Raw genomic sequence first — 23,955 nt, forward strand, 5'->3', positions numbered from 1 at the left:
TCAGAGGTGCCCTTTAACTCCCATCCATGACCCAATCATTCAACCATCTGTTTGATTGTTTATTTATCCAGTTATTGGGCTCCCAGGGGCCCAGCGGGAGTGTGAAGGATGGTCTATGATGATTTAGAGACAGACCCTCACCTCTCACTCCATTAAATCCTGAGTTGGTGCCTGGGTTTCACATTAACCACTTAACCACTTCAACTCCACACATGGTTGACCGGAGTCCCTCAGGGCTCTATACTGGTGTCCTTTCTGTTTTCTTTTATTTGTGGAGAAAGCTTTTGCTGAAAATAGCCGATTGACAAGCTTACAACGCGTCGCAGATCCGGCTATTTTCTGTGAAAGATTTCACCACAATACGGATGCTGGGGTTTAAGTGGTTAAACCCTGTATATGATTAATTGACCGGTGTAATCCCAGGGCTCTATACTTATTCTCATCCTTTTTTCCCTCTACACCAAATCTCCTCTCCGAAAATAGCCGATCTATAAGTGTCTCGTTGCAACGTGTTGTGAGATTGTAGATCGGCTATTTTCTTTTTTGCGAAATGTTCGCCTATTTATGACATGCCCAGAATAGGGATGCGAGGGTTCGTGTGGTTAACCCTTTCATCTCCACTCTCGTCTCTAACCCAGGATACATTACTGTACCCCTTGTGATTGATGCAGGTTGTGACTCTGTTCTCTCTTTATCTCTCTCATTGTGAAGGAGCTGGAACTGTGTCGCAGGCTCTATAAGTTGCACTTTCAGCTGCTGCTGCTGTTCCAGGCCTACTGTAAACTCGTCAGCAGAGTGGACACCATCAAGAGGGAGGCAGAGGTGAGCCTGAAACCACACAGAAATGGCCATAAACACAGCTTATGTTGTCTGTGTTTCACACACAATCTAAACAGAAGGCCACACGGCACTATTCATACCCGAGACCAGAACAAGGAGATGTGTCTTTCAGAGTTGGTCTTGAGACTTAACCACATGAACCCCTAGCGTCCCTATGCTGGACATGTTATAATAGTCGAACATTGTGCGGAAATAGGCGAGTAACGTGACGCGATGTGAGCTTTGACCCCGAACAACGAAGTATATAGGGTCTATGTGGTTCATCTAAAACAGACTTCTCTACCAGTCTAAAATTAGACTGCTGCATAAAGTTATGATTTGAGACAGTTAAGTTGGCTAAGTTAAGACTTGTGTTAAACCCTTCAAGAGATCCAGCTTTGCATGTTGAAGTTAATTCTGTTTTAGTTGCTGGGAACAATATTGTGCACTATAAATAAGGTATCCTTTGGATAGGTCGGGTGAATACAAGTTTGACAAGTTTAGAATCCTGGCTGCCTTTTTATGCAAAACTCAAAAAAGAATGCAAAGCAATTTACTCGCACACATTGTGAATTTTGTTTTCCTACAGACTCTTACTTACTATATGAAGTTGATGCTATAGATAGTCTTTCACTCTTGTTGTTATTTCGGGCCACCAAGCACTCAGACAGACCCCCTATCTAACCATCGCTAATCTCACTGACTGTGGGCTTGGGTCGGCCATTGTCTGATCTATGCTGCCACAGTCTAGCACTGCAGTTTTTATAGCTCTTTGGGGGATCTTTAATCAGATTAAAGCACTGCATTAGATTGAATCATTTCTCACACGGAGCGATGGGATCACTTATTCCAGTTAATCACTGGTCGATACTAACCGGTTTTCTTTAGTGACCTCCCTATAGGCGGACTTAGAACACGCATGCTTGTGGGCTCATCCGTGCAGTAATGCTTAAGTTGTAGTCGGCCGTACGATGGGTTGTGAGCTTGTAGATCTGCTATTTTCACGGATTATAAATCAGGCTTAAAGTACCTACAGACAACACCACATCACAACCAGTGGTGTAAAGTAACTAAGTGCATTTACTCAAGTACTGTACTTAACTAAAATTTTGAGGTATTTTTTTACCTTACTGGAGTATTTCTAGTATTTCAGTACTTTTACTCTCTACTCTCTACATCTCAGAGGCAACTATTGTACTTTAACATCATTACAATTATTTGAAAACTTTAGCTACTAGTTACTTTGTAGATTTTGATTATTATTACAAAACATACATTAACCACTTCAACCCTATATACTGTACATTTCGGCCATTGAAAATTGCCCATCTACAAGCTTGCGATGCGACGCATCGTACTTTTTCCTCCTCTATGGTAAAAAGGTTCCATATTTCCCAGAGTCACATATAAAAGGCCTATTTTTATTCCGCATGTTTTTAAAAGCTCTGTGGATGCATCATTTTCTTTTTTATTTGTGTGTGTCTCAGGTAACCAATATGTCTGAAGAGCTGGCTATCCTGGAGGGTTGCTTGAAGGAAGCAGAGATAGGCAGTGATGAACAGGAGGATGTGTGTATATCGGATTCTGCTCAGACCTCCACTGAAACGGCCATCCAGTCACTAATTGAAGCCCTGAGGGCTAGAGACTTCAGTTCCGCTCTCACACAGGTCAAGGTCTTCAGGTAGGTCAAGTGGCGGACTCTTATCTTTATGTTTTCTTCACATCTTCTTCTGTCCAGGACCTGGCGTTAATCGTTCTGGACGTGCATGCTTTTGTAAACTTTATATATTTCTAGTGTCAAACAAGTGTAGGAAGGACTAGCTGTCGTTTAGGCCTCAGCTAATGGGGATCCGTCTAAATAAACAAATGAGTGTGAGTCATTAAGCCAAGGACAGTGTGGAACGCCTGGTGGCTTCATTATGTAGCTTCATGGCTACCAGCACAAAGTGTAATATAGTGTAAAACACTTATCAGATCATGCGGTAGCTGCTGGGGCCAGTCGTTCTCCAGGGGGTCCCCAGCTAAATTGTTGATAGTTAGGAACCAAATGGACACTTACAGGTCTGTAACTTTAAGCGTACAAATGATCAGAGTTATGGGGGCCTGTGGCCTAATGCGTACCAAACTGGGGGTCCTTGAAATCAAAAACATTTGATGTTTTATAGAACAGTTTAAAGGTCTGCACTAAGCACCATCCTCCCCTCCTCCACCAGGTCTTTGTGGCCTAACGACATCTTCGGCAACGAGACAGACGACGCCGTCCAGACGCTGCTGCACATCTACTTCCGTCACCAGACGCTGGGCCAGACGGGCTGCCTGGCGGTGGTGGGTCCCAGCAGGGACCTGTCCCAGGCCAGCGCCCGCCTCATGGAGCTCAACCTGCAGATTCGCCAGGCTCTGGGTCAGGCCCAGGTCACCCAGAACGCCAATACCAATACCACCACAACGTTCAGCACTGGACTGTAAAGGCAAGCCTGGACGACACGGCACCGGACAGGACGATCACAGACCCCCCTCCCTTTTCCCACCCAGACCCCACCGGGGCTGGGGAGGCGGGGAGGGGGCTTCACAGGAGGACGAGAGAGACTCCACCTATAAGGGCTAAAGGATGTGTGGGCATAACTGTGACTGTGATTAATATATATATATATATTATTATTACATCTATGAATACTCAAAGCTAATATTAGATTTTTTGTTTTCCCAGACTAAGCCAACTCGTAAAATTCAGCTGCAATAAGTCATGTATGATTGGTAAATGAGGCTGGCCCAGGATTGTGGGATGATGATGATGATGCAAAAACGAATGTTTTCTTTTGGTTTTTGTTTTTTTTCTTTGGTCGCATTTAGAGAAAAACGGCCTATCTGGGCCTCCGGTTCCTGGCTAGCCCCAGGTTGAGAAAGAACGGGGTTGAAGCATGCGAGTCGCTCCGGAAAGGAACGTCCAGACGCGTGTGTGTGTGTGTGTGTGTGAGAGAGCGAGAGAGAGAAAAAGAGAGTGTGAGAGAGAGCGAGAGAGAGAGAACATATTCATAAGCAAACACACGTACACAGTAAAAAAAAAAAAAAAACTAATAGGAAAAAAAAAAAAGAGTTTTCAAAAGCATGCTTGAAAGAGAATAAGCACTGCAAGAATATTTTTTTGAGAAATGTATTTTTTATTAGAGCTAACATCCTAGGTTGTAAATGTTGGGGGTATTTAACACGGAATTGTAACCCCAGGGGAGCTGTTTTCCTCCACCGGGGAATGTAAAAAGAGAAATATATATATCTGTTTATCGACCTGCTTTGAGAGGAGCGTTGCCTTCGACAGATCTCATGAAACTCACTCTGTTAACCAAATAAGTAGCTGCCTTTAGAGACTTTATGACCGTGTGGCAATTATATATCGGACACTCCGGTATACGCTCACACACACAATGCATAGAGTTGCCCATGAGTGCAGACTGGCTACAAACCCATTATGGAATACATCAATAACTTATTTTACTCTGTATATATTTTAGAGAGAAAAAAAATGTATAGTGTAAAACCAGTATTTTCTTCCCTTGTACTTTTTTGTGTAATGCACTGTTAATCCGAAACAGGATGGTTTAAAAGCTAATGTGAGAAGAGACGACGCGAGACCAGATTTGAGTCACTAACCACCATCGTAATCCTCAAATCGCACACAAAACTTCAACATTTCCCAAAAAGACTGGCTTGGTTTTGGATGGCTGCTGTTTGCAATGGAGTCTGGGGTCTTGTGGGATCGGACACTTCACCAACAGTCACATGCTGATGGGAGGGGGCTGCGATTGAAGTCTCTTCTCTCCTGTTGGTTCGCTGCAGCCTGGCTTGATTTTATACTTTGTTGTGCAACGGTTTTCGTGTGCCAAAAATAAGCGATCTAGAAGCTCACAACACATCGCAGTGCGACACGCTGTGAGCTTACAGATCGCTTATTTTTGGCTTGCGACACCACAGCGCGACAAAGCATCTAAATCGGGCTAACCAAGCCCGGTCATATGCATTCCTTCTCTCACTGTGATTTTATTTTGTTTTTCTGTTGGCCCTGCTCTCCAATTGAAGGCCCTCGCCGCCTTCCGATGGGAGACGAAGGTTTGTGTTTGTCCATGTTGGCTGCTCCCATCATACAGCTGTACTCATTGCCTGACACACACAACTACCGGGGGTTTGAAATGGCTGCCATTGAGACTTTCCGCCATGCTTTGTGAAAAGCACCGCTTCTTCGCCGGCCAAAAACAGCAGGATTACGAACCGATAACCTGAACGCGTCGTGGAATCTTGTCATGGCACATTGTATTAATCACTGTAGTCATTCCTCACAGAGAGCTTTTTCTTCTGCTTGTCTGGTACAATTGAATGCTGTTCTTAATTATTTAATGGATATATTATTTACCTGGAACATATTGTTTTAATGTAGAGGAGCATTATACATTTTTTCTTTTTGTTTCTTTTTTTTTTTCTCGTTCACTCACATACCAGCCTTCTCTCTGGATAAATAAAGAGCTGATCCTACAGTAAGGCTGTGTCTTCAATGTTAATATTAATAGTTAATGGGATAGTTCACCCAAAAAATACATGTTTTTCTATTGATTAGTCACCCCATGGAGACTTGAATTCATGGTTAATTTTTGTCGCCTACTGGAACCGCTGCCTACCAGTCCGCTGGTCATCACATTATTGGCTTAGGAATGCAACAAAAACAAAACAATATGGGGTGACGAATTGATAGAAATATAAAGTAACTATCCCTTTCACTGGTTTTCAACTCTGTACCAGGGTTTCTAAACACTGGGTTCAATCCTTAAGTGGTTTTAGTCCCGCTGGCGTCGGTCTGTCCAACACTTTACATCTCAAACTACTGGGAGGATTGCTTTGGTGGAATGTGCTGTGCAATATCTCAATGATTAAACCTATGAATTTGGTGACCCTATGGCCACATATGTAGATCTAGATACCTCATTGGCCTGGCCTGTATCGTGGCCACCATTGGAGAAGGCAAGCTTCCTGACTACTGGCCAATCACAGCACGTCTTAAGTCCCGGAAAAGACTGATTGGCCAGTTGTCAGGAAGCTTGCCACCACTGTCTCCTCAAAGCCGGAGGAGGCGTCTACCTTTATGGCTATGACATGCTGAGCACATTCATGTTCCTAAGAGCCAATTTGGTTCTGTATGGGTCAGTTATGGGGGTCGGTAGCCTAGTGCATACCTAACCTTTGAGAACCACTGCCCAAGAGGATGGAACCTGACCACGTTAGTGACCCCATGGGCTTTCCCCTAGTGATTTATAAATGTTTCTCACGAGTCGCAAGAATTTTGGGAAGATTGGGTGAGGAGCAGCAGCCTCTAGGGGTTGCTAGTGTAGCAACCCAGCACAAGGTTTTTAGTCTTTAGACACTGCAGCAAGGATTCTGTTGCGGATACATTGTTATGAATTGTGTGGTCAGCCTGGGATTGGGAAACGATATAAACTATATGCAAGTATTAAAACGTCAACTTCTGCATTATGCCTTAGTTGCCTGTTCAGTGGTGCACCACTGCCCTACCAGCAAACATCACATTTTAAATATTCATTTTGGATTCTCTCTGAAGCTAGACTTGGATGGTGGAGCTAGAGCAATAGCAATAGGTTTGATTTCTTCAAACCCCTTATCCTGTTGACCCATTTGACCTCGCAAGTTGCTCTAGATAAGAGCATCTGCCAATGTTAGGAGCATTTCACCCCTGGAAGAACAGTCACTCAATGTTAATATTTGTAGTAGATAACAGTAGCAACATTTGAAATTTGCACCCTATGGCCAGAAAAATATAGTCTGTGTTGACTGGACTGCTGCATTACTACAATGACCATAATGCTTGGGAGGCTGCGTGGGGGTGTGGTCTACATTGTAGTCAGGAAATAAGGTGAGATAAAGAGATAGCTGAGGATATGGATAAAAATCTCAAAATACAGATAACACACCAGGATCATGTTTATGGATGCTAGACCTAGATAATAAAAAAATAGGGATTTGATGCAAAATGTCCCATTAAGTTAATGCAGCCTCACTGTTACATAAATCTCTATGCATCAAGCACACAAAAAATCCAAAGTAGAGTGCTAGGTTGTCCTTTTATTGCACATTTACAAGTGGTGTATACTTTTAATTTCAAAACGCAAAATTAAAGTAATGAGTCCCCGGCCTTCATCCCAGGGGCCCTCGTGGGCATTGTAGAGTCTCCCAAAAGCGAAGGACAGTGGCACTAACGCAGGTGTGAATGGGCAAAGTCCTATGGAGTCATCAGATTCAAATAATGTACTTGAAGCTGAAGGTACTGTCACAGGAGAGCCGTTTGCCCTTGCACCTGCCGCACAGATCCTGTCTGTGGGGCCGTTTGGGGTCGACATGGCGCGGCGTCGTCTCACAGGAACAACGCGCCTTGTTGCAGGTCTGGAGAGAAGGAGGGACAAGGTTAAGAACGGGAGGGACCTTTTTAAATGTTACTCGTCATTTTGTATTGTACAAAACATTACTTACATGACATGTGATATCTTCAACACGGTAAGGATTGAAATCCTTTTGGCATTTTCTACAGAACTGCTTGAAATACACCTGGAAAGAGAATGAGATACATTGATTAGACTCATGCAACAGAAACTTGATTGTTCTAGGCCATGGCGTTCATCGTATTCTTACCTTATTGGTGCCGTGGACGCACCACACATAGGCGCTCTCCCATCGCAGGTTGCAGTCTTTGCAGTGATAATATCCGTATTTCTGTTCTAGAAACTAGGGGGTGACAAGTAAAACAAGTCACAATCTCTTCTAGCGCTCGAGTCAATTACACAACGTCCCATTAAAAGCCAAGGTAATTTATCCGTCTGCAACTCCAAGAGTGTACAAATGTAACCGTATAGACACATCATCCATTTGCACACTCATGGAGTGAAACTCACCTGAAATCTTACGCGGCCCTTGGTGGTCACCTCCGCCTCTACGAGTTTGACGTCTTCAACCTTGGACTTTTTGCGTTGCCCAGCAGATTTGGAAGTTTTCGCCTCCTTGTTAATGTTGACCCCTTGGTTCTCGCTTTTCACAAAAGCGTCAGGAGGATGAGGTGGGTCGTCGGGCGGATCTCCAGTCTGCGCCTCACTGTCCGCTTCTCCCGTCTGCTGGAGGTCCTCTGTCACGAAGGAGGTGACGCTTCTATAAGTAGGTCACAATTATTACATAATTATTTTCCATAATAGTTTCCATGTTAAATTTTCCAGAAATGGCAGATATAAAAGCTCACATGTCTCCGCATTGTGAGCTTGTAGATCGGCTATTTCCGCTAAAGGAACACTACATTTTGAAAGCATACAATTATTCAATGCCAGTTAAAAAAAACAGTTAATAGTCAAATCTGTCCTGTGCAATTTTTGTTTTAAACAATGCATGCAGTTCTTTTAGTAGAGTTCTGATTGCTTTTATTCATTTTTATAGATATTAAAAAGGCCTTATAAAATTGTCACTTCACTGTCATGTGGGGATGCCAGTTAACGCCCCCCCCCCAAAAAAAAGAATCATGTGGGGACCTGGGGGTCCCGACCCACAGGTTGAGAACCACTTGTCTAAAAGGCAAACAAGTGTAATTTGTACATGCCCAAAATAAGTAAATTATTCATTGCAAGTATTTGTATGACAATGAATCTCTCAAGTAACATGTCATGATCGTGATAGACAGTCACCACGCTACCTGTAGGCGATGGGGGAATAAACAGCCAGGGTGCGGGGGTAGTGCACGCCGCCCACCGCGGTGTTGTTGTTGTTGGGGGGCGTCTGGGGGCTACCCTCGCTTCTCCTCTTGCGCTGCGTGTCTCGCTTCAGGGCCGAGAGGGTCCGCGGCCCGATGGAGCACTGGACCGAGGCCTCGGTCTTGGGGTTGACCTGCACCGACACGTCCTTGGTGTTGGCCTTCCTGAGCCTCGGGGTCAGCTTGGGGTTGATCTGGGACAAGATGGACTTGAGCTGGGCGCGCTGCTGGTTGTTGAAGGCCTCGGCGTCCGCGTAGTGGGACACGTAGTTCTTGTACTTCCAGGCCGCGGCCTTGTGTTTGGGGTGGTAGGACCTGTAAGGGTTGTACGATGAGTAGAGGTAGCTATCCATTGACTCGTCTCCGTACGAAGCCATTTTAGTTCAGGTAGCGCGGCCACCGTGGAGGAACAGGTTAAATACACCCACCTGGTCGCCATGATCAGACCTGATTGTGCTCAGGTGCGGCCGGCCGTGGGATTGCCTTCATAGTTAGCCATGGATCACACGACGGTCGAATGAACATCAACCTGGTGTTTGCACTTTCTCTATTTACGGCCCGTAGTCCCGTACATCTACATAAACGTTCGGATTTCAAATATAAAGTGCTTACCCCGTGGCCACGGATGTTACAATTATGTACGGGCCCACCAGAAGTACCCGTAGCTTCCGTATTGTTCAATAAAAAGCATTTTAATCCGATCGGTGGCCATTTTCTCATCAGAGTTATAATGTATCAGAGTGCAATACACCTCCCAACCGACAGGGTCGCGTAGTTGAAAGCATATGGTGATAATACGGAGAAAAATGGCCACCGATCGGATTAAAATGCTTTTTATTGAACTATACGGAAGATACGGGTACTTCTGAGGGGCCGTACATAATTGTAACATCCGCGGCCATAGGGTAAGCATCTTAACGTTTATGTAGATGTACGGGCCGGGCCGTAAATGGAGAAAAAGCAAAAACCAGGTTGACCACTTGTTTTTTGATTGATTGAATATTTTATTAGGCAAAAAATGTAAAACAGCGCAGTTACATTTAAAATACTTTGTCTAACAGGTCCGTTCATAAAAGTCCTTGCGGACTTGTTTCCAATGAGGGCCTTGGTATACTTGTACGCCCTCGGCTCGGAGTTAAATTTACATGAATATTTTTACTGTGTTGTAACGTGTGTGTGTTCCTTCTCTCTGTCAGTGCGTAAAAGGCGCAAAGTACCAGCATGTTGCAAGAGAGCCACGACAAAACGGTTGCCATATATTTAGAACTTTTATTTGGTCGATATATTTTATCGATATACACATGGTTATATTATACACAATTGTACATTGTCTTCAGACTGTTAGTCCTGGTCATTAGTAGAGTCCTATTCATTGAGAGTGGTTGATGGATTGGCACAGCGTGATTCCAATTGCAACTCAGCAGCAGACACCTTTTGTTACCCAGTCACTCCAGGGAGTCGTACATACATTCATGCACGCGTACATACATACATACATACACGCGCGCGCGCGCGCACACACACACACACACACACACACACACACACACACACACACACACACACACACACACACACACACACACACACACACACACACAGGGTGATTTATATAGCAGTGGTTCTCAACCTGTGGGTCGGGACACCCAGGGGGTCCCCAGATGGCAGTTAAGTGACAATTTAAGGATTTTTCATTAAAAAAAAAAGACCATTACTGCATCAAAAGTAATCAACAAACTATACAATAAAAACCTGTCAAGCAATGGCCAATATAGAAAGAGGCAAAAATTGTGAAAATAGCCGATGTACAAGCTCACAACACCTAGCAAAGCGAGGCGTTGTGAGCTTGTAGATCTGCTAGTTACACAATATTTATCTGTGGAACTGAGTCAAACAAAATGTTATGCTTCTTCAACTCCTAAAATGCCAAGTGCTTGTCAGGGTGTCAGGTCCCCAGTTCAAATATGATTATTTTGGGGGATCACTGCCTGAAAGGGTTGAGAACCACTGATTTATAGGAACAGGACTATGGGGTAAACTTTGGTGGGTGTGTCCTTGTGCTGTGCACAGCATGTTGACAAGTGCCCCATGAATGTAAAATGTTTTTTTTTTGTTGACAAATGCCACTTTCCCATAGAAGACATGATGGAAAGTGATCGAGTGCTTACACAGTTTGTTCTGAGTTCATTATTATATTTGAACCTGTCTGAATTGGCAGCGTTTCTTTAGAAACATTGAAAGCTTATGTAGCCTATGGGAGCAATGGGGCACTAAATAACACTTGAAATGAAAATGGATGTATTTCCATAAGATCATTATCATTTCCCACATATATTATGTTATTTTAGTACAAATGAAAATGCAACAATTCAATTTAAAATGAAAATGAAATGACATTTCATTTTCAGACTTAATCTGTAGCACTGTAGACCATATTTTAATGTTAAAACAAGATTTTCAATTTAAGATTAACAATGTAACCTGAAGTCTTTGAACATGAAAAGTCAAAGGCTGTTTTCATTTTCATCTTGTCTAGAAAATGTATTAATTTTAACAGTGACTTAAATATTGCTTGCATAAATAGAATATCAGGTTACATTATTTAGATTGCATTTTAAATCTTCAATTTGAATTAACATTTGACTGTAGCCCACTGTACAGTGGACAGTATAGGCTATTTCAAAATGAACAGCTTTTCTATTTTAATTTTAATATGGTCATCATTGAAGTATGTGAAAGTGAAAGTTGAATTGTTGCATTTTACTTGTTAATGTTTACTCAATCATGTGTGTAAAAATGATAATGCTATTGTGGCATTATACATTTTCAAGTTGCTTAGTCCCCTGTAGCCTTCCATATTATGACGTATGAAGCACAGCTCTTAATTCTTCTCCTGGGCTCTCTCTCTCTGGTTCATGACAATGAACAGAAGGATGATTCATCATCACGTGATATGATAACAACGTAGAGTCACGCAGCCAGCCAGGGACACTAAACAGGAGTGGACCCCGGAGGACAGGGATCCAACGTGATGGAGTTTGCGTCGCTCACTGTCACCGCTCCATAGGACGACTCAAAGTCACCGTCGTCGTCTTCGAACCTCTGATACCCAATGTCCCCGGCCTCGCCCGGCCCCGCGAGGTCAGGCTTGTGCAGGACCTCTTTCCTGTACATCCTATAACCCAGGATGAAGATGCCGGCCTCGGCCGCCTGGAACAGAGCGTAGAGCAGCGGGAAGATGTACATCCCCCCCATCAGCTGAGGGGGAAAGGCCAGCTTCAGAATGGCCGTGCACAGCTGCACGTTCTGACAGCCCGTCTCCATCGAGACGGCCCTGCAGCTGCTGGGAGGCAGGTCAAAGGCCACGGCCAGGCCATAGCCGGCGGCGTAGCCGCACGCGGGCATCAGTATGGCCACCACGTAGACGGAGGGAGGGATGGTGGACAGGAGGTCCGGACCCAGCAGAGCGCCGGTCAGGATGAACAGCAGCACCAGGGTGACCAGGAGAGACCACAGGGACACCTGCATGTAGGAGGGGGGCAGCGGTTAATCAAACTAATCAAACTAATCAACCTAATCGATTATAAAAAATATGTATTTTAAATAATCGATTTGGGTCGGGTTGAAATGTCCCTATTCTTGTGCGACACTGTTGTATGACCAAGAATAAAATAAGGCGGTGGTAATAATCATTGTTTTATTCGGTTATACAAACACGCAAGCAGTGAGAGCCTGGAATGCATCATCAGCGCGCCTGTCTCAGAGATGTGAAGCAGGCGCCCACCCCCCTCCTCCCCCCTCCTCCTGAGAGCCTCTATTATCATGTTCAGTTCAGAGGGAGGAGGCTTACTTGACAAAGTGCCTCTGATGTCACTGTGCCCTGCTGTCAGTCTCATGGGGAATTACGCAATGCGCTGTTGCGCACAAAGTGTGATCATAATTCTAAAGCATCCAAGTTCTGAATCTTTTTTTCTTCCTTGGACACACAGGAGCTTTCTGAGGTTGCTCAAAGGACATGGAAATATCTATGCCCCTGGGATTTATTTTTGACAATCAGCACATGTATTTATTATCCCCCTGTTGTGTCATTATTATATATATTTAAAAAAAAACTATGATTAGAGAAATGCTGTTGCAACAGAAAAGTAACATTCTCTAATGATTGTACAGAGATGGCACCTGGTACTGCATATTATTTATGTATCATATTCTTGTTTTGTCAATCAATCATTCAATCAATCAATCAATCAATCAATCAATCAAACCCACCTTTAAAACGATGTCAGCTATCCGTGTGTAGCGGTACCTCAGCGCGACCCCCAGGCCTATGGGGATGAGAGTGCTGCACAGGGTCAGGATGATGGCCCCAAAGGGCATCAGGTTGACCACGGGCGTGTTGATCCACGCCCGGCTGTAGATCCACAGACACAGCGGCATGAGCACCAGAGCCAGCAGCGTGGACGATATGGTCATGATGATGCTGATGGGGAGACAATTAGGGGACAGATGAGTTTCGAATATGATCATAATATACGATAACCATCAATAAAACTCAGCGTTTGATATTTTCTTGATGTGATTCACTTTTAATCACGTTTAATCAGTTGGTTGTACAGAAAATGCAATAGTGGTCAACTTTGGAGCCGTGCGTAATGTAACTTTTGCGTAAAAACGATACGACACTTGTGCGCAATTAGGCTACTAATAAATAGTTATAATAAAACACCATAATACTAGGAGGACATATTATGTGACTAGGACATATTGTTTGAGTACTTTTGTTTCGTGTAGCCCATTTATAGGCCTATAGTAAAACAACATTTCCAAAGTTGGAGGTGCGCGTTGCTTACCTCAGATTCATCTCTCCGTGCACCAGCAGGGACATGATGTTTGACAGGTTCCCTCCTGGACAACATCCACACAGCAGGACGGCCATGGCCGCCACGTCGTCCAGAGAGAAGGCCAGGGCCAGCAGGAAGGCCACTAAGGGCATGACGACGAACTGACACACCAGCGCCAGCAGCACCCCGATGGGTCTCCTGATCTGCTCGCCCAGCTGGCTGAGCTCCACCGTGCAGCCCAGGCCCAGCATGGTGAAGCACAGCACCAGGCCCACGAACACGTTGATGCCGTGGCTCAGCGGGGAGTCCCAGAAGGCGGGCATCAGGTGAGAGGCGTCCGACGGCGGAGCGGCCATGAGCGCAGCAGTCCTGACCGCGTTGGAGTCCATGAATAAAGGGTCAGCACCACCGGCTGCTACCCGGAGTGTCTCCATCACAGAGTTATTATCCAAAACATGTCCCTGGAAAGTGTCGTTAATGTAAAATGCCATTAAGCCGTCCATACCGGAGTTCTCCATGGCGCAACGGAGGGTAGAGTCTCCCCGCGGGCGGCTTCTCTGTCCGGAGGTGTCCGTGCATCAAATGAGAGAGAGAGAGGTTCCCCTGGATGGATGGTGACGCACGGACCGGTCCCTGCGCTCTGTGTCACGACTGCTGGTCAGGGCAGCGGTCAGAGAGATGGTTGATGGTTCCACTTAGACAGTCTGGTGCCACGGATTGGCTCCCTGCTGTGACACACACACACACACACACACACACACACACACACACACACACACACACACACACACACACACACACACACACACACACACACACACACTGCTGGAGGGGGAGTCCTGCCCAGTATTGTAGGCTATACTCCGATCCATTACATTATTAATTTAGGGGGAGAATTTTTTTGTTGTAGCCTAATAATATTTGCCATACACGTTATTTTAACCCCGAGAGTGCGCAATTGCAACATTTGCGCACTCTCAGAGTTACAAATGGGTAAATTAACAATGAGTAGATATTTAATTGTGTAGCCAATTAGCCTATTAGACTATCCACCAATTGGAAACATTTGCCATTAGAGATTAGGCAGCCGACTATACATGAAATGGGACTTTTCAATGATAGCCTAGAGATCGACTAATTGCTGTCAAGTGATACTGATATACATGTTTGTGGTGTTTCTGGTACCTGCTGCTGGATGATGGAACTGTGGTTCACAAACAGCTGTGCGCTCCGTGCGTCGAGGAGGAGTGAGGACCTCCATACAGTAAAACGGAGCTGTTCTTTATATTCGTGCATCGACTGCGAGAATCTGGTGGTTTCTTTTTGTGCCCGATGCTATTTCTGTCTGTTGTCAATCAGTTAGTGCCTGAAAGTCTTCTTCATCATGAGGTGTGGAGGACGTGGTGAGGAAAGTGCTATTGAAATAAGTGAATCATCATCTCCAGGTGCTTCATTTGGGGTCCCAGCCAAGGGATGGGATTTGCCGCCCCCTAGCGTTCACATTTAAACATAAAATATGTTATTTGCAGGTTAATCTGATACAATCAGTGGTGGAATAAGTACTCACATTTCTTACTTAAGTAAAAGTATCAATACTGCAATGTAGAAACACTCTGTTACAAGTAAAAGTCTGGTAATCAAAATCTACAAAGTAACTAGTAACTAAAGTTTCAAATAATTGTAGTAGAGTAAAAAGTACAATATTGCCTCTGAGATGTAGTGGAGTAGAAGTAAAAGTATAGAAAATTGGAAATAGTCCAGTAAAGTAAAAGTACCTTACTTAACTGTACTTAAGTACAGTACTTGAGTACGTGTAGGCCTACTTAGTTACTTTCCTCAACTGGCTGCTAATAAGATCAGCTCTAGTATGATGGGGGCATAGATTGGGGGTGCACGGTGCACCTAAATCCATGCCCACTGTTAACCTGAATGCGCAAATTAATTACTTGTAGTGAAGTATTAAAATATTTTTTAAAGTTATAACATTAAGTGCCTTTAGCATTGTTCCCCCTTTGCGTGAATTAAATTGAGCATTTTCTAATAATTTGATCTATTTTGATGGATAAGCAGCAATTAAACAAAACAGTCATCAGTGTATCAAAACGCCAGTGCTGAGAAGCAGACTATTGTGGCAAAGGATTAAAAACGTCTCTTCTACAGAGTAAAGGATATCCTGTAGTCTAGAAGGTCTAGACTCTAGAGCAGGGGTAGGCAACCTTAGACACGGGTGGCAACATTGGCACAGGGCCCTGGGAGGGTGATCACTGGCACACTGGCATAAGTGTGAGAGAGGATTTTTATTTTACACTAAAATGTAGTCAAAAATGTAGTCAATTAAATTAAATCCCCTCACATCTGTAGGCAAATTGCATCCTGCACATAATGCTACATTCATTAAAACTCTGAACTCTATCTGGGGAGAGAGTCTGGGGGATAGTTGGGGTTCTTGCTCTGAGTCTAATGATCATTACATCCTGATTACATCCTCAAGAAAATATTTCAAAAGAAGAAAGAGAAGAAAAAATAAAGGTTGTCATGCATCTGGACAATCAAAATATGTTGGCAATATATGTTGTGGTGTCATAATCAAACTTAATGTTGATTTGGCACACTGACTATCAAGAAAATAAAAACATGGCACTTCATGTAAAAAAGGTTACCGACCCCTGGTCTGGAGGATAGACATTTATCAGATTCAATGTTTATAGTGTTCCAACTTCAATTCTGTCTTATGTTCCAATCACTTTTTTTGTAGTAGTTTGTCTATACAATACTGTGTGAAGAGAGGAAGGAAGGTAACAACACATTCTAGTGGTTTTAACCTCTTCCTTTTGAGTTTTGGGTGCTGTGCATTGTTTTCGTTATAAGTATGTCTAGAGATGACAGTCAATGTAGAAGTGCTGGACAGATAAGCTATGGAGATGGGTGAGTAGAGTATGTCTGAATTACCTCACTGTAACATAGTAACAATGATACTTTATATGTATTCATTGACAGGATTGTATCTTATACTGATACATGTTTGACAAGGTAGCATGAGGTCACTTTCAATTCAAACCAATCAGAGATGTGAGTGAAGAAGTTGTCCAAATATAAAACTTAGCATGAAACCATGTGATATTATATCAAATACAGTGTAAATATGAAATGTAATATTAACATTGGTAAGAAGACTCTGTAGAGCCATAGATCTATTGACAGCTTATTGCAGAACAGAGAGTATAGTAGCTACATTCATTTTGTTGTTTGTAAATGATGTCTTTCATTGCAGTTATTTGATGCTGGGGTCAGTTTTCACCTCAAGATACTATGAGGTTTCTAAAGACAATCAGTGTGATCCTGACCATTCTGATCTTGGTACCTGGTAAGGAGAGTTTGAATTGGCTTTCATATTCACAGTGTGTTCGTCATAGATTTACACAATTACTTCCAAACGGCAAAGCAATTAAATACTTGTCCAACACCTATTACACGTTGTGAGTAACATACAGATAAATACACAAATATGTAAATATGAAAAAGAACAAATAATATATATTTTTTATTGTATTCAATTATATGATCATATTGAGGAAAACACCTACTTTTCCTCTGTCACTATTTGACATCATGCCATATAACCCCAATCAACTTCATAAAGAAAATGTGGCCAGAAGATCAGAATTATTTTTCACATAATAGAAAATAAAAGATAAGAATGATTTGAAGATTCATAATTTTTGTTGACAGATGTTTATTTAATTATTTTGTCTTTTACAGGTGTTTGCAGTGATCAGTATGGAGTGACCGTCACCAATCCATCTCCATGTGTCACGAGAGGGTCATCAGTAGACATTGGTTGTTCATATGAATACCCAGTGGGTCACACTGTCCTTGATGCATACTGGACCTACTACTACTCAGGGAACACTCAAGTTATTAACTCTGAACAACATTCATATCAAGTTCGTATTGAATACATTGGTTATACCAGAGACCATGATTGTACCCTGAGGATCAAAGATATAGAAGACAGTGATGAGAGAGTTTATCACTTCAAGTTTAGGACAAGAGGTAAAAGATATAACGATAAGTCGTCCACAAGAACAATATCTTTGTCTGTAACAGGTAAACAAGTACGTATTATTATTTCTTTGACCTTTTATGTAATCAAAGTTAAATCTTTCCTGACAATCTCCCCAACTGACGTCCGTCTTGTTTTGATTCTTCTGATCAGAACTGTCTGCACGCATGACCCCTCCCACTGTGTCAGAGGGGACATGGGTGACACTCACCTGTGAAACATCTTGTAAATCAAGGCCCAACATTGTCTGGTTTAAAAATGGACAGCGAGTATCCAACACAGAATTCCAGGCTAAAATAGAGGATGCTGGGAGTTACCAGTGTGCTATTGAAGGACAAGAGACATGGAAGTCTGAACCTGTGATGTTGGATGTGCAGTGTGAGTTTATATGAGTTCATGTGAGGTCTTTCTTTGTCTGAATCTTTTCTCTCTGTTTCATTCTCTTGTATTCCATTAATACACATTCTGACATCACAACTCCATTTTGCTCCTGCAGATGGTCCAAAGAATGTTGCTTTGTTCATCAGTCCATCATATGTTCTTGAAGGAGGTTCAGTCACTTTCACCTGCAATAGCAATGCCAACCCCAAAGTAAAACCAGAAGAATACACACTGTTCAGAGATCAGAGGCTTGTGACATTATCACAGAATCACACCATCTCTAACATCCAGAAACAGCACAGAGGACAGTACAACTGTCAGGCTCACAATGGCATCAACACAACCACGTCTGCTCCAGTACCACTTGAAGTTCAATGTGAGTATGGTCATGTTTGTTGTTTTCTAAACTTACAATTGTAAAGAATGTTTGACTTTTGTTTCAAGTGTTGTCCTAAGGATTTTAAAATATTTACACCACATGCATATAGAATTATTGTTGTATTATTTAGAATAGTTAAAAGGAATACTTCACCCTCAAAATCAAATATGTCTATCAATTTCTCACATCCAAACGAAGAGAATACTTGATGAAGTGAAGAAAATAGGAGTCCCAGATGAGCAACAGCAAACCCATTTCCAAAATCTGTTTAAAAACTCCCACACAACTCTCATAGTACACAGAATATGTGTTTGGATTAATTTTTTAAAGTTATGTTTTGGAGACAAAGTTATTTATTTAGGATCTGTTTTTTCTCCAACAGATGTTCCCAAGGATGTTGTTTTGTCAGTAAGTCCACCAGGAGATGTTGTCATGGGAAGCTCAGTCACTTTTACCTGCAGCAGCAGTGGTTCATATCCACCAATCCAGAGCTACATCCTTCTCAAAGACAACACTGAAGTGACACAGAAGGAGATACTGACCATTTCTAACATCCAACCCAGTCACAGTGGAACATACTCCTGTCAGGCAAAGAACAACTTTACAACAGTCAATTCACCTGAAGTCACTCTTCATGTTCTCTGTGAGTAATATATACAGTGTATAATGGGGTTGTAGATATACATAGTTATCTAAAAGCACAAGAAAATCATACTGTTGATTGATCTCCTGCTCTGTGGATGATAATTAATGTGAGTACGTCAGGTCTGAGGTTCTCAAAATTTATAATTGATGACTTTTGTTTTGTGTTCAGTGTTGTCCAAAGGAGTTTGAAATATTATACCAATGCTTGTGTAATGTTACACACCACATATTTAAAGAATCAATTATTGTTATTGTTGGTGTTACTGGTGTAATCTAAATGTAGAATTGCTAACAGTTTACTTGTTGAATACTAATTTGAATATTACATTATTTATATAAGAACAAAATACGGACAGTTGTTTCTCCATCAGTTAAGCTCATTGTTTAGAATTTTACAAACCAAATACGAGAGCACTGATGATGACAACATACACTGATCTCCTGGGCCCAAGAGTTCAAACTTTTATAATCCTGTTTTCTTAAATTGACAGTAAATTCAGGTCATCTTGTCATTCTTCGTGTTGGTATTGGAGTCAAGACGATGGCAGTGCTGCTGCTTCCTTTGGTTATGTGGTGGGCCTGGTGAGTTTCCTGTCATCATAACTCATTCAAATGACAGTCTAAGTGCCCATACTCCATTGAACTACATCCTGTTCTTGTCAGTACTGCAACACATTGTCCAAAAAGCAAAACATTATATTTCTTGTTTTTAAAGGAAACAAGGTTCTGGCATGGACAAAGAAGTAAGGAGAGCTAAATTAATTTCATTGATTTAATTTATTCAGACGGATAGGTTTGATACATTATAATGTATTCATGATTATGAATGTGATTCATATTTAACTGTGTTGTCATGTTTCAGGAGGACAGTCCAGATTATGTGAACATCAGTGGAAGTGTTGGTCGTAGACGAGGCTTCATCTCCTCTGCTGATCAGGGCACCAGGGTTGTAGAAGAGGAAACCAACGTGTAAATAAAGACAGAAGCATTGACTTCCTTTACTTTTAAGTGTTTATCAGAGTCTGCTGCCTGGACACTGAAATACAGCTTGTGACGCTAAGATCAGCTAGCTTGTTAGTTGAATAGCAGAACAAATAGAACATTTATACTGTGATAAAACTGTGTTGAAAGAGTGAGGGTCCAAGAGTCATCACACCCATACCAGGCTTAGGGACAGCTTGAGTCAGAGAGGAGAGATGGTAGTGTGAGAGAAAGAGGACGTTCATACGTACGTGCATGCGTGCGTGTGCGTGTGTGTGTGTGTGTGTGTGTGAGCGAGCGTGTGTGCGCGTGCGTGTGCGTGTGTGTCCAGGTCCAGCAGAGGAGTTGTGGGTGATTTAAAGAAATTCAACAATGCAACATACATCTCTGATGATGAATGTGTGGTCATGGGGGATGCTGAATTTGCATATACGACATTTGAGTAAAATTAATAACACTAGAGTTAAAGTAGTTAATCATAAATGAGGGAAAGAATATCTCTGCTGTCCGGCAGAATCCAGCTAACTCCAAAATGTAAAATTTTCAGGAAATGAAAAAAGTGGAGCTAGGAGGTTTTGTTCATCATTGATAAGAACAGCTGAATGGACCTCCAAGCCCTCAATGAGGTTGGAGGTCAAAAGGGGGTAGAGCCTGCAAAACCAGCTAACTTTTAGCAGAAAGTTTGAGGATCCAATGTTAGCTGGTTTTGTCAGAAGCACTTTTTAATGCTTTTTATTGGTTCAATATTTTTTTTACCAACACACAGACGTAAAGGGTGTTCAATTGCCCTGATTTATGGGGAAAAATGCAAAAGCGTCAAAATGGAGTTAGCTGGTTTCTGCCGGACAGCACCGATATGCTATGTGACTTGGAGTAAATGTTAAGCTTTTTATGCACATACAATTATTATATTATAACTAGTATTTTTATGATGTAATCAAGTAACAGGAAAATGTAGATGTATTAGAAGCCTCTCTATGTAACTCTGACAACTGGATGCATTGTTTACAGCTAGTTACAACAAGAACTAAGAAGATGTGTTATGTTATTACTGTAAAAGTGTACCTGAACATTGAAGCTTATGAGTGGCAAGTCATGAGTTCAATGATAGGGGGAAATGATTAATCAGGGAGTATTTTGAAATGTACTCTTTTAAAATGCAATCTGTATGGTTGTATTGAAGGAGACGTGTGTGTGTGGTTGTTATTGGTGGAGTCAGAGTGGACGTGTTTGGAAATCATTGGAGCAGTTTAGACAGTTCGGTATGGAGGCGTTAAGTAGCCTGGAAACCAGATGAATCTGCCATTGCAAAAAAAAATGCCCTCGCTCAGTTGTGATTTTATTTCACTCCCCCCTTGCAAGATAGTGGCTACAGTTCCCCAAGCTGTCTTTTAGCTGCTCTGTTGTTTTTATGTTTTCCTCACTTAACTTACATCAGCTGTTAAGGAGTTAAAGTAGGAACGACGGCCTACTCTGGTCCCCTGCAAAATTTGCTAATAACTCTTTTTACAATATTTGTTTTATTTCTTTATCACTTAAACAAATTTTGGTTTACTTTTACTATATTCCATGGATGAACACCTGCTACGCTAAATTGCCTGAAATAAAAGCATTATGTAAAATTCTAATTCTACCTTTGTCACAGTTTTTCAACATCATCGTGTTTCAATTCTATGGTAAATGATTGTTACTCCAGGTGAACAGTAAAATATTATATTATGCATGCTTGACATAGTGAAATGTTGGCTCTAGCCATAAACCAACATTTCCTTGTAATGAAACTTTAATTACTGCTAAAAACATCTCTGACAAGCACAACAACTGATGTTATTACTGTTAACTGATTTGTATCTTTCTAAAGGTCTCAAGGAGGTGCATTACTGAAGCAGTGGAGTCCACTCATACCAGCTTTAATATAGCCTTAAATTATTAATTTTGTAGTGTGATACAATCTAGCCTAAGGACTGACCCCTATAGGGGGGAAACTAGCACACCACACATAGCGTGCTATTGGTATTGTAAATGTATATACTTTATTTACTAAAAGTTAGATCAACAGTGTGCAGTAAATGCATTGTATACTGTCTGTCAGTAGACAGTTAATATTTTGTATGGCTAAATGCAATGTATACTGTTGGTATAGGCCTATAGGCTACAGTACTGTCCTGCAAAAGCGGTTCTGCTGTCCTGCAAATGAACAATTTGACCTGGTCACCCTAGGTGTAACACTGATACTAGATATCACAGGAATAAAATAAAAGCAAAAATTTGAAAATCTTTTTTAAAATTATTATTATCTACAATCTATAAGCTCATAACGTGTCGATGTAGTAGTATTTTAAAATATTTTTCAAATTAGTAAAAAATGGCAAAAAAAAGTTTAGGGATAAGGGGTAAGGCGCCACCCAAGATAGGGCCCATGATCTTGTCTACAGCCATATAACTCTTTTTGCAACGGAAACCCACTAGTTTTTTCTGAAATGACCTTTTATTTTTTAATTACTTTTTATGCAACATAGCATAACAAAATGTACACATCAACAAATACAAAACACTATGTACAAAGGAGAAAAAGGAAAAATGCCGGCAGTGAATAACACCTCCTTTCTATGGGAATTTATATTTACCTCCTCTTGTGGTCATTCCACATTTTGGCGTCAGAGTAGTAGAATTTTCCCATGTTTGTTAGAAATTTGGGTAGTGCCAGATCATAGTCGCTCCCACTAGTATTGTGGCTGTGGGTGTCACTCACTTTGGAGAAGTAGTTAGTCAGGTATGAGGGTATTGAGGGCACAGTCCCTTTGATTATCTTAAATACCAGTCCCATTTGTATTTGCTTAACCCTGTCTTCTGCGCTGAGCCATCCCAAACTAGCAAAGTGTGTTGAAATTAGGTGGGTCATGGGCGTAAGGCCTAGAAGTAGTATCAGTTTGTTTTGGGAGGTCTGAAGCTTAGTTTTTAGTGACGGAGAACCAAGAGGTGCAAGCCTACGTAGTTAAAATGGCATTCAGTTCCAGTCTCGAGAGCACTTTTGTTGACAAATTTGTAAATCCTGCCCAAAAATCGTGTTCTTTGATTGACTTTCATTTAGACAGTTTAGAGTGTGCCTTGAGATGTTTGGATGTAGGAAATTATAACTTTCAACCTGACATGTCATTATAGCCAAAGAGTTCAAACATTTTCAAAAACAGCGAAAATATTGTTTTCGCTGTTTCTCTGATCTACAAGCTCACAATGCGTTGTGATGTGATGCATTGTGTGCTTGTAGATCTGCCATTTTCCACTGTGCAACACCGTCATATGATGAACTATAAAATACGGTGTAAGTAGTTAAAAATAAATGGATATTTCTTCAATAAACATAAATTACAAATGTTTCTGGTCATGCACATTTTATCTGTCTAAGGCACACACACACACACACACACACACACACACACACACACACACACACACACACACACACACACACACACACACACACACACACACACACACACACACACACACACACACACACACACACACACACACACAGGCAAACACACACACACACACACACACACACACACACACACACACACACACACACACACACACACACGCATGTTCCATTTGCACTTTAATATACATTACAGCATCATTAGCTCAGGATGTAGAGCGGCCACTTGTGAATCGGAAGGTACCAGGTTCAATCCCTGACTACCCCTGGGTTAGTGTTGAAGTGTCCTGTGCAAAACCCTGATGAGCTGGTTGGTGCTTTGCATGGTTTCATCTGCCACCCCCTGTAGTAATGAAGAGACATTCTAGTGGTTTTAACCTTCCTTCCTTTCTAGTTTTGGCTGGGGTTGTTCTGGTTATCAGTCTAGACTAGATGACTGTTAATGTAGACGGACTGAACAGACGATCTATAGAGACAAGTGAGTATGTGAGTATGATACTTTATTCATTGACAGGATTGTACCTTATACTGATACAAGTTTGACAGGGTCACTTTCACTTCAAACCATTCAGAGATGTGAAAAGTGAAGGAGTGTAGTAATAGTAATAGTAATTATTAATG

At 41.9% G+C, this 23,955-nt stretch overlaps 4 protein-coding genes across 18 annotated transcripts in view; 2 read left to right on the plus strand and 2 right to left on the minus strand.

Moving 5' to 3' along the window:
• Window positions 1-5,346, plus strand: part of fryl (furry homolog, like) — a 109,858-nt gene extending 104,512 nt beyond the window's left edge. For all 15 annotated transcript variants that reach the window (XM_080431823.1, XM_080431822.1, XM_080431818.1 and 12 more), the window contains 3 exons: window positions 712-822; window positions 2,307-2,500; window positions 3,033-5,346. In XM_080431823.1, coding sequence (XP_080287949.1) covers window positions 712-822; window positions 2,307-2,500; window positions 3,033-3,285 — 558 coding nt within the window. In that variant the 3' untranslated portion in view covers window positions 3,286-5,346. The remainder of the gene's footprint in view (window positions 1-711; window positions 823-2,306; window positions 2,501-3,032) is intronic.
• Window positions 5,347-7,113: 1,767 nt separating this feature from the next.
• Window positions 7,114-8,979, minus strand: zar1 (zygote arrest 1; the record flags this gene model as incomplete). The annotated part of the gene is made up of 5 exons (XM_080430552.1): window positions 7,114-7,257; window positions 7,345-7,419; window positions 7,504-7,596; window positions 7,764-8,013; window positions 8,546-8,979. The coding sequence occupies 5 exons, from the start codon at window positions 8,977-8,979 to the stop codon at window positions 7,114-7,116; spliced, it is 996 nt and encodes a 331-aa protein (XP_080286678.1).
• A 2,614-nt stretch (window positions 8,980-11,593) lies between these two features.
• slc10a4 (solute carrier family 10 member 4) lies at window positions 11,594-13,808 on the minus strand (the record flags this gene model as incomplete). Its single annotated transcript, XM_080430867.1, has 3 exons — window positions 13,453-13,808; window positions 12,872-13,082; window positions 11,594-12,124 (listed from the first exon to the last, which is right to left on the minus strand). Exons 1-3 carry the CDS (start codon window positions 13,797-13,799, stop codon window positions 11,594-11,596), a joined length of 1,089 nt encoding a protein of 362 aa, XP_080286993.1. The 5' UTR covers window positions 13,800-13,808.
• A 2,525-nt stretch (window positions 13,809-16,333) lies between these two features.
• LOC308086536 (B-cell receptor CD22-like) overlaps window positions 16,334-23,955 on the plus strand; it is a 31,155-nt gene continuing 23,533 nt past the window's right edge. Inside the window, exons 1-6 of the mRNA XM_080430104.1 lie at window positions 16,334-16,368; window positions 16,715-16,807; window positions 17,203-17,550; window positions 17,660-17,884; window positions 18,003-18,263; window positions 18,649-18,909. Of these exons, the coding sequence (XP_080286230.1) occupies window positions 16,753-16,807; window positions 17,203-17,550; window positions 17,660-17,884; window positions 18,003-18,263; window positions 18,649-18,909 (1,150 nt within the window). The 5' untranslated portion in view covers window positions 16,334-16,368; window positions 16,715-16,752. The remainder of the gene's footprint in view (window positions 16,369-16,714; window positions 16,808-17,202; window positions 17,551-17,659; window positions 17,885-18,002; window positions 18,264-18,648; window positions 18,910-23,955) is intronic.

This window comes from Gymnoscopelus braueri (assembly GCF_963280865.1).
Source record: "Gymnoscopelus braueri genome assembly, chromosome: 6".
NCBI lineage: Eukaryota > Metazoa > Chordata > Actinopteri > Myctophiformes > Myctophidae > Gymnoscopelus > Gymnoscopelus braueri.